The sequence below is a fragment of the Ornithodoros turicata genome, unplaced genomic scaffold (genome assembly GCF_037126465.1).
Source record: "Ornithodoros turicata isolate Travis unplaced genomic scaffold, ASM3712646v1 ctg00000915.1, whole genome shotgun sequence".
Taxonomy (NCBI): domain Eukaryota; kingdom Metazoa; phylum Arthropoda; class Arachnida; order Ixodida; family Argasidae; genus Ornithodoros; species Ornithodoros turicata.
The window spans coordinates 151638-168882 of NW_026999417.1; the positions used below are offsets into that span (position 1 = coordinate 151638).

General features: G+C 45.5%; 1 protein-coding gene across 3 annotated transcripts in view; it reads left to right on the forward strand.

Moving 5' to 3' along the window:
• LOC135375679 (spatacsin-like) overlaps nt 1-17245 on the forward strand; it is a 504414-nt gene that overhangs the window by 122804 nt on the left and 364365 nt on the right. For all 3 annotated transcript variants that reach the window (XM_064608337.1, XM_064608338.1, XM_064608339.1), the window contains one exon: nt 2009-2173. In XM_064608337.1, the coding sequence (XP_064464407.1) occupies nt 2009-2173 (165 nt within the window). The remainder of the gene's footprint in view (nt 1-2008; nt 2174-17245) is intronic.

The window sequence follows — 17245 nt, forward strand, 5'->3', positions numbered from 1 at the left end:
ACGATGACACTGTGGGGACATCCTGAGGACAATGTGTGTTCTTGGGGTTGAAGCAAGCTCTGTGTTGTAAAGCAGGGCGCACTTTTCATTGACTGCAATCTCACCTAAACCTTGAATTGTGTTTTATTCTACCGCAAACAATGTTTAATATACAACTTGTCCCTGTTTAATCAAGCAAAAAGTTGAAACGAGAATCTCTTCCCTCAAGTTCCCAAAAAGAGGGTAGATCTCTCACGAAGATTGCCGATTGAAGGAAGAAGCGCATCTACTCCTTTCAAGTTCGAAACTCCACATAAAATTCGGTGCATTTCCAGTGGAACAGCCGATGTAGAGAGCGATCAGAGAGTTGCAACTCTCCTGCTTGTGGCACTGTCGCCACAGTGTTCTGCGCCATACCTGGAAAAGCGCACGCCCTCTATTAATTCTTCAATTGGAGAATTTTGGGCAAAAGCGAGATAGCAGAATGGGAGACAATCCTCATTGAAAGCTATTCTATCTTTATAGGAGATATTTTTAAATTTTGAGATATTTATCACCAAATGTCACGATGCAAATGAGCCGAAACCAAAACCGCACCTTGTAGGAGCGTGTGATCTTTCCAGACGGAGGCTTATCTGTGCCGCAATGATCTAGCCAGCAGATTAGCACCTACTCCAATCACCTCCATCTGGAGCATTTGGGTCTCTGACGTGGTGTGAGCGCTGTCCTCCATGCGCTCCCCATCGGAGCGGTTGTGGTTTCGGCTCACTTGCAAAATTTGGCGATGGATATTTCAACACAAGTGCGCATTTCAGGGTTTAAAAAATTTGGAATGACTTTCAACGAGGAATGTCTCCCATTCTGCTATCTCTCTTTGGCCCGGATTAAATGCCCGGCCTAATTAAAGAGAAAATTAATTAATTTGACGTAATTAGCCACCTTGTCCTTACATACTTTTTGTGAGAGGATATCTGGTTATCTGCCTGGCTGTATAACTCAACTGTAAAAATGACATAGAATTTTTATAGAAAATTTGTAAATGATAAAAAAAAGACAAATTCTCGACTTCCATTATGTCCTATAATAAGAAAACCAGGTTCAGCGGAATACTGCACAAACCTTCTGTTGACTTGCTTTTCATTTCTTCCTTTCTGTTTCAGGAGTTATGCAAGGTTTTCCCTGAGACAAGTTAGGACCTGTTCTCTATAATTAAAACTGCAGTTACATGTCACCTTGCGAAGGTGTTCGAAAATCCAGGAATTATAGAACAGGACAAAAAGAGATCATAACCGTCTTAACATAGTAGAGTACAACAATTCACTCAAACGTTTCGTCTCCCAGTGGTCAGTGCTGGTATGGTGATGTTTGAGTTCATCTATGTAAACACATACACTACGTGCAACCGGCTTGTTTTTTTCCTTTGACGTAGGGGATGAGTACTGGAGTTGAGGGCCACATACGAGATGGTTCACACGTTTCAGTAGGGTTTTTAGTACAGTTTGCTTGTGTTCCGCAGGGTGGTGGGAACTGGACTTTAAGAGGTTACCGATGTCACAAGGTTTACGTTGTACAGTTCTTGTGATATGTCCTGTCCTGTCTCAGTGTACTCTCACAGGTGTTGTTCTCTTCCACGTCACACGTGAAGAGGATTGAAGGTTAAACAAAATGGGGATATGTCTTGGAATGCTGGAACGTTTGGAATGGAAATTGCTTGAAAGAACCTCTATGTGATTGGTCCCTAGAAGCTTGTACTTCATACAAATTTCTTTACTTTATTTTACAATACATTTGATCTTATGAATTAATATAATAATAGTAATAATAATTAGAATAATGTTTCATATGCATCTACGCACCCACAATGTGCCAATTGATGCTTATCATTTTTTGTGGAAACTTACTGGTAAAAAGTGGCCTGTCAAGACATTTTATAGAACCTTTTTATAGAGTCTCTGTGGGCATACGGTCGCTTATGTTTGTGTGGGTACCACATTTATTAAATTACACTTCTTCCTTTTTTTTCTTTCAGAATGTAGTGCATTTTGCCTTCGTGGAGGGTCATGTACCTACAGCTCAGTACAACATGTGCAACACAAAGAAAGTTTCTCTTGCTGAATTGCGAAGCATGTGTCTACACTTTGTATTCAATAAATTGTCCACGGGGGAAGACGTGTCATCTACAATCTCCAGCATGGTAGGTCAGAGCTCCTTTGAAATCTTTTGCTTCTTATTCCTCACAAGCTTTAAAGGTACTGTAAAGCAGTAGACAAGCATTATATGCCGGTGATATGACTAGAGACTTTGTTGCTTCTAAATAACATATGCGGAACCATACGACCGACAACGCGCTATAAATATTTTTAATTTGCCATGAAAGATGCGGCGTAGTGGAGCGGTGCGACGCCTGGTGTCAAACAACCCCCTGTACAGCGGGCAACACTGAAAATTGGTATTACACACTATGACATCAGAACTTCGTTATTTTAGTAACCATATTATTGGTTTTCCTGTTTACCTATGCATTCTGAAACCCCTGTTAACAGTTCAACCTGTTAACCCCTGTTTTTGCGAATTAACCCAGTGCTGGCCGCTGTTCGATGGGGGCTCTCCCTACTTCTCTGCTGCGCCTGCGCGCTCCTTTTGTTCGCGGCCTCTTTCGAACGAACAAACTCTCTCTGTGAACAAACAAGTCCCGACGCTGTCTGGCTTCTTGAACGTCTGACACATTTTTTTCAACGGCTCAGCATTTCATTTCAGTTCGCTTATCCGTTTATCCTCAGATGTGGATCGTTGTGTGGATTGCAGGGGCGGATTTTATGGTGGATTGTGGTGGATTCTTATGTCGGGCCCAGTGTTATACGCATGCAATGTGGTTGCCGCCGTATGTGTCAGAAGTACGGATTAATTTCGAATACCTAGTACAGTGTTGCCCGTAATCTTTAATTGTAATTTTCTAATGAACTGCACCGTCGATTGGAATGAAACTTGCACAGTTTTTGTTTGGACTATCGAATAGCCACACTAAATGACATTTGATCGGTGCTGCTTTACAGTACCTTTAAGGCAAAATAAGCAGGATTAAAGGGACGGTCTCGTACCCCTGCCCCCCTCATCAGTGTGTGTGTATCATTCGATTGCCCTTTGTTGAAAATGGAATACTGCGAATTTACCCGACAAAACACGCCACAGTTATTAAATAACCGAATTAAATTGATAAAGATTGCAGAGCATGCCGCAATCTGTGTTGGTAACAATAAGAACGGCCACGTCGCCCGGCGGGAAAGTCCGTGATAGGACCAGACTTGTACGTAACGCGTTACAAGTAATTGCGTTACTTGTAATCAATTACTTTTTGAGTAATTTTTCGAATAATCAGTTACATTTTTGGACAAGTAATTTTTCAAGTAATTCGATTACAATTTTGAGTAATCAATTACTTTTGAACTAGAGTATGACTCTAAATAACAATGCTCTGTGACAAATTTCCTGTGTCTTTGTTGGGCTATTCTACTGTAGTAAGCGGGAAAATATTAGTGCTACTTCTCACGCACGAGTCTTTCGCGCTACTTTAGCTGTCCCAATCACGTGGGAGTTGAGGTTTTTCTTTTGTTCGAAGCACACAGGGGAGGAAATTTTTGCATGAATTCAAAGTAACGGCCCGAGTAACGCGTTACTTTTATACTCGTTACTCAATTACATTTTGAGTCGAGTAATTTGTAACGGTAATGAATTACTTTAGCTAGAAGAGTAACGGTAATCAATTACTTTTTTGGAGTAACGGGCACAAGTCTGGATAGGACACAGAAATCGTCTGCTTTTGCTCGCGCTAGTGCATCGACGTGAGCAGACGACTTTCAGAAGTTACTGGGCACTGCGGCAACTCTCGTACATTTTCTTTGAGTTCTCAGGTGAAAAATGCACATTCTAAGAAGTGGCAAGGATGGTGGTTTGAACAACTGTGTTAATCCTCAGAGACAAGTTAAAAGTCGCAGGACAACCCCACCCACAATCACAAATCTAAAGTCGCCGGCAATCGGCGCGCGCGGTCGCATTACAGCTCCGACCAAAAATATATTACGCGCGCTTCCATTACACTCCCCGTTGCACACTGATCATGCTTCGCAATGAAGTGTCGCTGACGACGTACATGGGGAAGGAGTGCGTGTTTATTTAAAAACCGCATTAAATACTCGCGGAAAGAAAACACGTGACTTAGCTTCCATGTATCCGGTTATGTGCTACATTATCGGAGACCCCACAGTCAAAGCTCGGACTACATTCTCCACTCGCGGAGGTATATGCAGGAGTGTCCCCATTTCAAGAGCAAAGGGGATGACTCAACCCAAGGTGCTTCTGCAAGTTACAATTACCATGACAACGACGACGTACCCGCAGGCCGGCGTCATACGTGACGCATCCATGAGAGAAGCGCACGTTTCGTCGTCTGCTATTACGGCATGTTTCGACAAATTCCTCGAAAACGACTTGGTTATTCCGAATGAAACTTTGACGGTTGTATGTGTACAGTACTCGGGAAGCTCGTTTTGGCTAAGTTTCGGAATCGCCACGGCTGTATGGGACCGTCCCTTTAAATTGTGGCTGCATCTTAGCTGGAGCAGCCCATGTAATAGTACCGAGGAGTGCCCTACATAGCATGACATCTTCTGTTCAGATATGTTACCCAAACTGTTTGGGTTCGTCTTGCCCCTCACGCTACCTCCTCATATGTGACTGTGGTTTTCTGCTTTCTCATAAAAACGTGTATTGGCATCCTCATAATCTGCCTAGGAGCAAGCTAATCACTCTGCTATGACAGTTTTCGTGCACAGTGCCAATTGACTGACTTCTAGAATGATACTGGTGCGGTACATTTAAATGAGCATCTGTTTCAGGCACATGCAGACATTCAGAAAATATGAAGTGTACAGGGGAGGAACAGTACTTTCGATCTATTACGGATCTGTACAGCAAAAGCCGTATAATACGCAATGGCTTCGAAGAACTAGAACTAATTTATGTCTTGAGGTAATTTTGTAGTAACTATTGTAACTGCAGTCAAACCCCGTTTATCTGGCTCTCGTGGTTTCCAACTAAATCGTCTTTATAGCAGGGGCTCTGGATAAATAAAAATCGAGAAATGCAGTGAGTCAACAAGATTCAACGAAGCCTGTGTTTATTTCGGAGGGCGCACAAGAACTCCTACCTCCGACGTGAACTGGACAAACATTATTCTTCTACTAAAAAAAAGAAACAGCATGCAGCGATGATGCGCGGTGATGCAGCAGCGAAAACGGACAACACTATAGTCGCAAGATCCTTATCAATGGCAGATATATTCCTGGCAATGGTGGGAATCAAACGATGCACTTCCCAATTGCGCAAAAAATTAATAAAAGCTGACTGATGAATGCCACCGTGCATGCAACACATTAACAAAGTGTCAAGTAGCTTATCTATAGCTAATGGAATTCAGCTAGATCTGCTGAGTACTTCGAGGAGTATTTATTTTTATCGCTCGGAGACGCTTACAGTGGAAATGTCGTCATGGAGCTGGCTGAGAATTGGTTGAGATCCACTCGCACTGAGCGAATTTATGTAAATGTCGCTTTGCTTTGACCTTGGAGGGCGAACTGGCAAATATTTTCCACAATTCCTGAGCTAGAGGATGGTAGCTATTTTCAAATGGGTTTCTTCTAGACTGTCTGGACCGCCTTACCACCCGAATCAGATAGTTGAATTAGTCATAAGGGCTTAAATTTTCCTGGTGGTGTAAAAAACTTAAAAATAATTGGGAATGAAACATGTTATGTAAACACTTTATGTAACGCAGGCTTTCATGCAATCTGTGCTTCTTCGACAGCATATGTACAAAATGGAACGGCACGTGATTGGAATGGCTGGAGAGAATCTGGCTAAGTGTGTGTACGTCTGTCTGTGGGGCGCATGCAGTCCGGGTCTTGTATTACAAGTGATAAAGCGTGCCCTGCGATGAGCACCAACTGGATGCAGACGACACAGCAATAGATACTGTACAAGCGCGTTGTCGTTCTCGCTCGGTCGCGTACGGAATTTTCGTTTCTGGTCGGTTTCCCCCGACCGATCGGTGTCCGTTTCGATGACACACTACCGCTCAGCTCCGGCTCTGCTCTGAACAAATAAACATAAACACCTCTAATTAGCCTCCAAAGCACCTCATCACAGCGAATGCCAGGGTGCACAGCTTTGTCAGCATGCAATCACTAGTGTTAACAGATGAAGAAAGAGAATTTTTAGAGAGGCTGCTCACATGGGGCTTAAGTGCAGTCTTGGGTAGTAACTAAGTTACTTTTAATTTGTAACTGTAACTACAGGTTTTCTCGCTCAATTTAATCCTGTGGTCACTCATTTTAATCCCATGGTCACTGAAATTAATACAATTGTCACTGAATTTAATCCTATGGTCAACCAAATTAATCCAGTGGTCAGCCAATTTAATCCGTCCCATATCATTGCATCTGCCGCCATTGGAATCAGTATAACCCAGTAATTTATGACTACTGCTGCACGATAAGGAGATAAATTGCGAATACTTGGTCATTTATTGCGTCATGAGTTGTGACTATGCAGGATTTTATGAGCTTTTTATGACTAACCTACATTATAGACTATAACTGGACTATTTGCAGAGAGTATAATACGATGATCAATGACTATTTGGGATTTTATGGGCTTTTCATGACTAAACCCTGCATTGTATACTGTGACTGCACTATTTCGGGCTACTGTTGTTGGAAATTGAATAATGTCATGACTTGTGACTATGCAGTGTTTATGAGCTTTTGATGGCTATAACCTACACTATAGACTATGACTGGACTATTTCGGACACTACCCTTGTCGGAAATGGTATGATGACATGAATTATGACTATGCGGGATTTTGAGCTTTTTATGACTATAACCTACATTATAGATATAGCTGGACTATTTTGAAGTAACCTCATTTCAGAGAGTATAATACCATGATCTATGACCATGTGGGATTTTATAAGCTTTTCATGACTTAAACCTGCATTGCATACTGTGACTGCACTATTTCGGACTACTCTTTTTGGAAATTGAGTAATGTCATGACTTATGACTATGCGGGGTTTTATGAGCTTTTGATGACTATAACCTATATTATAGATTATGACTGGACTATTTCGGACTACCCTTGTCGGAAATGGTATAATGACATGAATTATGACTATGCGGGATTTTGAGCTTTTTATGACTGTAACCTACATTATAGATATAGCTGGACTATTTTGAAGTAACCTCATTTCAGAGAGTATAATACCATGATCTATGACCATGTGGGATTTTATGGGCTTTTCATGACTCAAACCTGCATTGCATACTGTGACTGCACTATTTCGGACTACTCTTTTTGGAAATTGAGTAATGTCATGACTTATGACTATGCGGAGTTTTATGAGCTTATGATGGCTATAACCTACATTATAGACTATGACTGGACTACTTCGGACTACCCTTGTCGGAAATGATATAATGACATGAATTATGGCTATGCGGGACTTTATGAGCTTTTCATGACTATAACCTACATTATAGGCAACGACTGAACTATTTCGGACCATCCTTCTCCGAAATGGTATAACGACCTGAATTATGACTATGCGAGACTTCATGAGCTTTTATGACTATAACCTAAATTATAGACTATAACTGGACTATTTCAGAGTAGAGCACTGCACGGGCCCAGGCTTACCCGAAATCCCGAGTGAGGCCCGGCCCGTGGGCCGGGCTTTGCCTTTTTTACGCGGGCCTAGGCCGGGCTCGGATTTCAACCACTGGGTAGGGGCTTGGCAATGGCCGCCATGGTCGGGCATGTACGCGAACATATTTCAGGGGACCGGACAGCTGAATTTTCATGTCACTCTTTTTCTCCATTGGTTATGGGATATCATGATATTTTCATCTGAGAACTAGCACTTTTTTATATGTGATCATGCTTATTTCGTGTATGGGTCTGGATTTCACACGTACACTTACACGGATTTGGGGATGATTGGTGTGGCGGGCTCGCTGAGAGTCCGGCACGAGGGTCAGTTAGGTTAGGCGTTCTGACATATTTCGTTCGCTGAGAGTTCGAGACAGGGCAACTAACACCGGTGCATGCGCAATAGAGCGGAGATGAATCCCTCTTGAACCGCATCGTACATACATATTTCCCACGCGCCACTGCACGCTGCCTTCCCAAGCAAGTAAACACTAAGCACACAGCGGCTTGCCGGCAGAGAAACACAGCCGCTCCGTTCGAGTGTACTTCTCACTGTCCACCAATTAGCTGCGTCCTTTTCCTCGCTGCGTTGCGCTCTTTAGTAAACCTAAATACGCCTCCGGGCCTCGAGAACACATAGAGCAGAAGCGGGCTGGGACCGAGCCTGAGCATGGAAACAGTCGGGTACGGGGTGGGCCCGGGCCGGCGGAGTCGGGCCTGTGTTCGGGCCCGGGCTGCAAATCTATAGAAGTAGGGCCCGGGTCGGGTGCGGGCCACAGCGGCCGGGCCTGAAATTTAGGCCCTTGCAGTGCTCTATTTCAGTGTGACGCATTGGATAGCGTATAATACCATGATCTATGACAATGTGGGATTTTAAGAGTTTTTCATGACTAAAACCTGCATTGCATACTATGACTGAGCTATTTCGGACTACTCTTGTTGAAAATTGAATAATGTCATGACTTGTGACAATTTGGGGATGCTATAAGCTTTTCATGACTATAACCTGCATTATAGACTATCACCTGATCAGTTCGGGCTCACCTTGTTGGAAATGGTCTAATGCCATGACCTATTGCCATTTGAGCATTTTATGAGCTTTTTATGACTATAATCTGTCATATGGGCTATGAGCGGACGGTTTCGCACTGGCCTTTTTGGAAATGGTATAATGTCATGACATCACTACTTGGTATCTGATGAGCTTTTCATGCCATTAGCCGATGTTAATGACTACCACAAGACTAATTTGAACTACCCTAACTGCAATGTGTGCAATGATATTGCATGTAACTGTTGGGGTATTGACAGTTTGATGTATATGGTCCATTAAACGGAGCCCAGCACTGCCCTCGTCATAACCGATACACCGATAAACTGTACACTCATATATATTATAGTCATAAAAAGCTCTAAAATGTTGAAATAGCAATAGGTCATGGCATTAGACCATTTCCAACAAGGGGAGCTCGAACTGATCCGGTGATAGCCTATAATGCAGGTTATAGTCATGAAAACTCATACAATACCCAAATAGTCATAAGTCATGACAGTATTCAATTTCCAACAAGAGTAGTTCGAAATAGTTCAGTCATAGTAAACAATGCAGATTTTAGTCATGACAAGCTCATAAAATCCCACATAGTCATATATCATGGTACTCTGCAATCAGGCTACTCCGAAATAGTCCAGATATAGTCCATAATGCAGGTTATAATCATGAAAAGCTAATAAAGTATGGTATAGTCATAATTCATGTCATTTTACCATTTCCGACAAGGGTAGTCCGAAATAGTCCAGTCATAGTCTATAATGTAGGTTATAGTCATAAAAGGTATAAAATCCCGCATAGTAATAAGTCATGACACTACTCAATTTCCAGCATGAGTAGTCCGAAATAGTTCAGTCATAGTACACAATGCAAGTTTTAGTCATGAAAAGCTCGTAAAATCCCCATAGTCATAGATCATGATATTATACTCTCTGCAATGGGGTTACTCCGAAATAGTCCAGTTATAGTCTATAATTTAGGTTATAGTCATGAAAGCTCATAAAGTCCCGGATAGTCCTAATTTGTCATTATACCATTTCCGACAAGGGTAGTGTCAGAAATAGTCCAGTCATGGTCTATGATGTAGGTTATCGTCATGGAAAGCTCATGAAGTCCCACATAGTCATAATTCATGTCATTATACCATTTCCGACAAGGGTGGTCCGAAATAGTCCAGTCATGGCCTATAATGTAGGTTATAGTTATCAAAAGCTCATAAAGTTCCGCATAGTCATAATTCATGTCATTATACCATTTCCGACAAGGGTAGTCCGAAATAGTCCAGTCATAGTCTATAATGTAGGTTATAGTCATAAAAAGCTCATAAAATTCCCGCGTAGTCATAAGTCATGACATTATTAAATTTTCAACAAGAGTAGTCCGAATAGTTCAGTCATAGTATACAATGCAGGTTTTAGTCATGAAAAGCGTGTAAAATCCCACATAGTCATACATCATGATATTACTCTCTGCAATGAGGTTACTCTGAAATAGTCCAGTTATAGTTATACAATTTAGGTTATATTCATCAAAAGCTCATGAAGTCTCGCATAGTTGTAATTCATGTCATTATACTATTTCCGACAAGGGTGGTCCGAAATAGTCCGGTCATAGTATATCATGTGGGTTATATTCATAAAAAGCTCAAAATCCCGTATAGTCATAAGTCATGACATTATTCAATTTCCAACAAGAGTAGTCTGAAATCGTTCTTTCATAGTCTATAATGTAAGTTATAGCCATAAAAAGCTCATAAAATCCCGCGTAGTCATAAGTCATGACATTATTCACTTTCTGACAACAGTAGTCCGAAATAGTTCAGTCATAGTATACAATGCAGGTTTTAGTCATGAAAAGCCCATAAAATCCCACATAGTCATAGATCGTGGTATTATACTCTCTGCAATGAGGTTACCCCGAAATAGTCCAGTTATAGTCATGAAAACCTCGTGAAGTCCCGCATAGTCATAATTCATGTCATTATACCGTTTCCGACAAGGGTAGTCCGAAATAATTCAGCCCTGAACTATAATATAGGCTATAGTCATGAAAAGCTCAAAGTCTCGAATAGTCATAACTCATGGCGCAATACCTATGTAATAAATGACCAAGTACTCGCAATTTATCTCCTTATCGTGCAGCAGTAGTCATAAATTACTGGGTTATACTGATTCCAAAGGCGGCAGATGCAATAATATGGGTCGGATTAAATTGGCTGACCACTGGATTAATTTGGTTGACCACAGGATTAAATTGATAGACTATAGGATTAAATTCAGTGACCATGGGATTAATTTCAGTGACCATGGGATTAAAATGAGTGACCATTGGATTAAATTGAGCGAGAAAACCTGTAGTTACTTTTGGGGGTAACTAGTTACATTTCCAGAGAAGTAGCTTTTAACTGTAACTAGTTAGTATTTCTGTGTAAGTAACTGCAAAATGTAACTATAGTTACCCGAATAAATATCGTTCCTTTTTTTTCTTTACTAGCTACCTTCCCCTACTTCCCTCTAACAGTGTCTTCCTTCCTTTTATACGTAATCGCTATGTGCCCCGTGCCTTGGCCTCTTGACCAAGCAGGGAATTCCATCTTTGCGAACAGAAATTAGTTGAAGTTAGTGACCCCAACCGGTCGGATGGAGTCATGTGTGAGTAATAGTGTCACTGCCCTAGCACGGGATCCTGTCTCCTGTGGATATGGACAAAGGAATGATTATGCACAAAGAGAAACTTTCCGGTCAGCTTGCGCTCCGACCAGTGCGATGGCTAATCCTGCTCCGGTTGCTGCTTCCATAAGCTTGGCCGCTGTTGCCGTGGCCGCTCTGTGAAGCAACCTTCGAGTTTTTATCACGGAAGGACGAGAATAATTTAATTCTACTTCTACTAAGTCTTCCTCTACATGAGCCCCGACCGGCGATGATGGTATGCCACGGAGAGGCGGTGACGGTGGCCTATCTCCATGGCCGCGCTGGTGGAACTGGGAAGCGGGTGCTCCACGCGCGTGGCCATCGTTGTCGTCGTTGTCCACGTCCAGCGTTCGCTACAGGGGTCCCCCGGCCGTCAGATGCGTTGCGGACGCATCGCAAGAGCTGGAGTCCAGATAACGCGTCTGGGAAAAGCTGCAGTGGAGGGCGACCGTGGTAGACGTGCAGACGTGGTGACGTGTGGTCGAACAGGGGCACGGCACACGTTGCCGGCATTTCACAGAAGATGGAGACGGGAACAGCGATCCGTCAGGTACAGACGAGCGAGAGAGAGGGAGGCGCTCGATGTCCTGGTCCTGGGGTGCCGCGACCGGCACGGGAGCCGAAGCTTGAGAGTCCCAGGTGGAGTGAGTGAGGTGCCGAGACGGGCTGAAGCGTGCCGAGGCGTCGGCTGCCGCGACTGCCGCGACCGGCAGGTGAGCGCAAGGCTCGAGTGTCGCGGCCGGCAGTGAGAAGCGTGAGAAGAGGAGCGAAGAGTACCGAGATGCGGTAGGAGTGAAGGCGGGCCGTGTGTGCCGGAGGTAGTGCTGCTCGATGGTGTCACAAATTTGGGATGGTGAAGGGCCGAATTGCTCCGGACGTGGTGTTCTTCGTCCGGGTCACCAAATGTAGAGGACGGTGGACGTCCTCTACATGAGCCTCGACCGGCGATGATGGTATGCCACGGAGAGGCGGTGACGGTGGCCTATCTCCATGGCCGCGCTGGTGGAACTGGGAAGCGGGTGCTCCACGCGCGTGGCCATCATTGTCGTCGTTGTCCACGTCCAGCGCCGCTACAGGGGTCCCCCGGCCGTCAGATGCGTTGCGGACGCATCGCAAGAGCTGGAGCCCAGATAACGCGTCTGGGAAAAGCTGCAGTGGAGGGCGACCGTGGTAGACGTGCAGACGTGGTGACGTGTGGTCGAACAGGGGCACGGCACACGTTGGCGGCATTTCACAGAAGATGGAGACGGGAACAGCGATCCGTCAGGTACAGACGAGCAAGAGAGAGGGAGGCGCTCGGTGTCCTGGTCCTGGGGTGCCGCGACCGGCACGGGAGCCGAAGCTTGAGGGTCCCAGGTGGAGTGAGTGAGGTGCCGAGACGGGCTGAAGCGTGCCGAGGCGTCGGCTGCCGCGACTGCCGCGACCGGCAGGTGAGCGCAAGGCTCGAGTGTCGCGGCCGGCAGTGAGAAGCGTGAGAAGAGGAGCGAAGAGTACTGCGATGCGGTAGGAGTGAAGGCGGGCCGTGTGTGCCGGAGGTAGTGCTGCTCGATTGTGTCACAAATTTGGGATGGTGAAGGGCCGAATTGCTCCGGACGTGATGTTCTTCGTCCGGGTCACCAAATGTAGAGGACGGTGGACGTCCTCTACATGAGCCCCGACCGGCGATGATGGTATGCCACGGAGAGGCGGTGACGGTGGCCTATCTCCATGGCCGCGCAGCGGAACTGGGAAGCGGGTGCTCCACGCGCGTGGCCATCGTTGTCGTCGTTGTCGTCGTCCAGCGTCCGCTACACCTTTGTACACTGTAAGAAGGACGTTGTGTGATGCATTCCTTTTGAGTCTGGGTTCTGTTATGTGGGTCAATCAGGTCGATCCTTGAATCTTCGCCTTTTAGAACACAGCCGTAGTACCCAGAAGACTTTTGTGTCTAGTGAACTTGTAGCTCACATCAGGGAATGCAATGGCTGTCAGCCTGTATTCAGTGACACTTCAGTTCTGCGGACGGAAAGGAACATATGCAAGTGCTTGTTGTTGGAGTCGGTGGAGATAGCCACGAGGTGAAATTGTGTTAGTAACCCCTCGCTTATTCCCCTTGCCCCCCTTCGGAGGTTCTTGGGGATATAAGCGGTTGGTTGTTATTAAACCGTTGCTGTGTAAGAGAAATTTTGTCGTCTCCGTGTCTCCGGTTCCAGCCTTCAAAGATGGTCAGTACCAATGCAGACACTAATTGAAGTTCTGTTACCTGCATGCTGACATACAAAATAACCTCCACAGCAGTAAAATGGAGAGGTAATGCTTTATTGTCTGTATTGTGTGCTACTGACCCTGTACCACAGTATTTCCTTTGGCTGCAGTGCCTTGTGTTTCTTTTTAAATAAATAAATATAAGAAGAAGAAGATACATGACAAATCAGTATCTCTGGAATTGGTTCGTTGAACAAAAAAGATGGCGTATCCTCTGTGTCAAGTACAGTGGATCCTTGTTAGTTTGAACTTGTTTAATTGAAATCCTGGTTAATTAGAAGATATGTTGAGGTCTCGTGTTCATGCTCTGGGCCCGCTTGCACGAAACGAACTTAGTGTAAAACTTAACGAGTTCCCCACTTAGTGTAGTGCCGGAGCCGTAAGTGGCTTGCACGAAACTTCTACAACACTAAAGTGGTGGCACTCGCTCCGCGCAATTTAGGACGCTGGCCAAGGGTCCTAGGAGCACCCTAAACTACCGCACTAAAGCTTAGGACTAACGTGTCGGCCGCTATGAACCGTGTATCGAAGATTCGTCGTTGGCCCCAACTGTATCTCGCAATACAGTACGCATTTTCCTCGCAATACTAACAACGTCTAATTTTTTTTATGCTGTGGGTGCCGTACGTGTTGTGCTTTTCGTTAGCAACATCTCTCAAAATGATCGTCGCACGCGAAGTGCCTCTCACCGACACTGCCGTTGGCGATAAGTTCCCAATCATCGAGCAATTCGAGACATACTTTGGGCCACAGGCTTTAGTTTATTTAACAAAAGCACGCAACAAGTGACCTAACTCGTTCTTGCAGCTACAATGATAGTACAATACCTTATTTTGGTTCTACCAACTGTTTACGTGCGACGCCAGAAGCAGACGACTTCCCAGAATCCAAACATGCCGTGACGCACGACTTCCTGGGATGAACTCCGGAAGTTCTCTTTCTACCAATGAGAGCCTCCGAAAACTGCTACTGCTCGTAGCCACGATCCACTTTAGAATACTTGACTTAGGGCGGTCGTCGAACTGTTCGTGCAAGCCACTTAACCGCAACCCTAAACTTAGTGCACTAACGCGTTAGTGCAACACTTGCCAAGTGTTACACTTAGGATTGTTTCGTGCAAGCGGGCCCTGAAATCTATCCATAAAACTTAATTTCGTGGAAAATGTGCGAAAAACACGCTCGTAATTTCCTTTTTTGCTGTTTGTCATTTTTCATGACGTATGGGTGTGCAAGACGGCAATGTTTGTGTTACACTGAATGTTCTTGCCATTTATAATTGGGGTATGTGGCCGTGAGATGGCGCCGATGGCACGCGGCAGGCAGAGCCATTTATAGGGAGAGTTTGGCCATTCTTTGATCTTTTGCCGCCTCATGGGAGGAGTTTTGACGTCAGAGTCGTCGTTGCGCCCAAAAAGCCGGAATTCGAGCGGAATCCGCTTATCAGCCACCAAGTCCGCGCCATATTGATGCTGTCCGCCAGCTGGTCGACACCAGAGCCATTTATAGGGAGAGTTTGGCCATTCTCTGATCTTTTGCCGCCTCGTGGGTGGAGCCTATTTTGACGTCAGAGTCGTCGTTGCGCCGCCCAAAAAGACTGAATCCAAGCAGAATCGCTTATCAGCCATCTGATGCGCGCCATATTGATGCTGTCCGTCAGCTTTGTTGTCGCAATGAATGAAATTTACAAGAATAACCGGCTTATGACCCACAGCCACCTCTGATAAAGGGGGTGTGTTTGTAAGTCAAACGTCGCCATGCCAGTACTGGACAGCTGTTTCGGCCTTCTTGGGCCTCATCAGCAGTACGCAGGCAGGCAACGTTTGAGCGGATGGCGTCAGAAGGTCACGTAGCACGTGACTCCTCCCGTCAGGGTGTCCTAAAACACCTCTGAAAGCCCAGTGCGAAGCCAGTCAAGTGTATAAGAGGAAAAAAATAGCAGGAGCTCTTTGGCTGCACGTATAGCATATGTTTGTAAGTCAAACGTCGCCATGCCAGTACTGGACAGCTGTTTCGGCCTTCTTGGGTCTCATCAGCAGTACGCAGGCAGGCAACGTTTGAGCGGATGGCGTCAGAAGGTCACGTAGCACGTGACTCCTCCCGTCAGGGTTTCCTAAGACACCTCTGAAAGCCCAGTGCGAAGCCAGTCAAGTGTATAAGAGGAAAAAAAATAGCAGGAGCTCTTTGGCTGCACGTATAGCATATGTTTGTAAGTCAAACGTCGCCATGCCAGTACTGGACAGCTGTTTCGGCTTTCTTGGGCCTCATCAGCAGTACGCAGGCAGGCAACGTTTGAGCGGATGGCGTCAGAAGGTCACGTAGCACGTGACTCCTCCCGTCAGGGTGTCCTAAGACACCTCTGAAAGCCCAGTGCGAAGCCAGTCAAGTGTATAAGAGGAAAAAAAATAGCAGGAGCTCTTTGGCTGCACGTATAGCATATGTTTGTAAGTCAAACGTCGCCATGCCTGTACTGGACAGCTGTTTCGGCCTTCTTGGGCCTCATCAGCAGTACGCAGGCAGGCAACGTTTGAGCGGATGGCGTCAGAAGGTCACGTAGCACGTGACTCCTCCCGTCAGGGTGTCCTAAGACACCTCTGAAAGCCCAGTGCGAAGACAGTCAAGTGTATAAGAGGAAAAAAAATAGCAGGAGCTCTTTGGCTGCACGTATAGCATATGTTTGTAAGTCAAACGTCGCCATGCCGGGTTTTGTTGCCAAACTGAAAGAGTTCAAGGACGAAGGGCTTTCGAAGGACAATGTACGCACGTGTCTTCCCTCCTTGCATCGTAAACAACGATCAGCATCAATATGGCGTCGGCGACCGGCTGACAACGGGACAACAATAGAGCACGGCGAAGGAGGTGGCTTAGCCGTGACGTTGCATGATGCGCTTCAACTTAGGCTCCTCCTAATGGCCAAACTCTCCCTATAAACGGCTCTGGTCGACACCAGAGCCCTGGTCGACACCTTCGTGACCGTGTTGAATGTGATCTACAGGAATAACCGGCTTATGTTCCACTGGCGTAAGCGATAAGGGGGGCTTTGTTGCCGAACAGAAGAAGTTCAAGGACGAAAGGCTTTCGAAGCAAGAAGTACGCACGTGTCTTCTCTCCTTGGATTGTAAACAACGATCAGCATCAATATGGCGTCTGCGATCGGTTGACGACTGGATAACTAATAGAGCACGACGAGGGACGTCGTTCGGCCGTGACGTCGCATGACGCGCTTTGAGTTATGCTCCTCCCAATGGCCAAACTCTCTAGAGCACTGCACGGGCCTAATTTTCAGACCCGGCCCAGGCCCGTCTTCTACAGCCCACACCCTTCCCGGGCCTGACGTCTTCTATAGATTTCCAGCCCGGGCCAAGCCCGTACCCGACTGTTTCTATCTCAGGCCCAGTCCCAGCCCGCCTCTGCTCTACATGTTCTCGAGGCCCGGAGGTGTATTTGGATTTACTAAAGAGCACAGCGCAGCGGGGAAAATGACACAGCTAATTCGTGGAGAGAAAGGGGGTACTCTCGA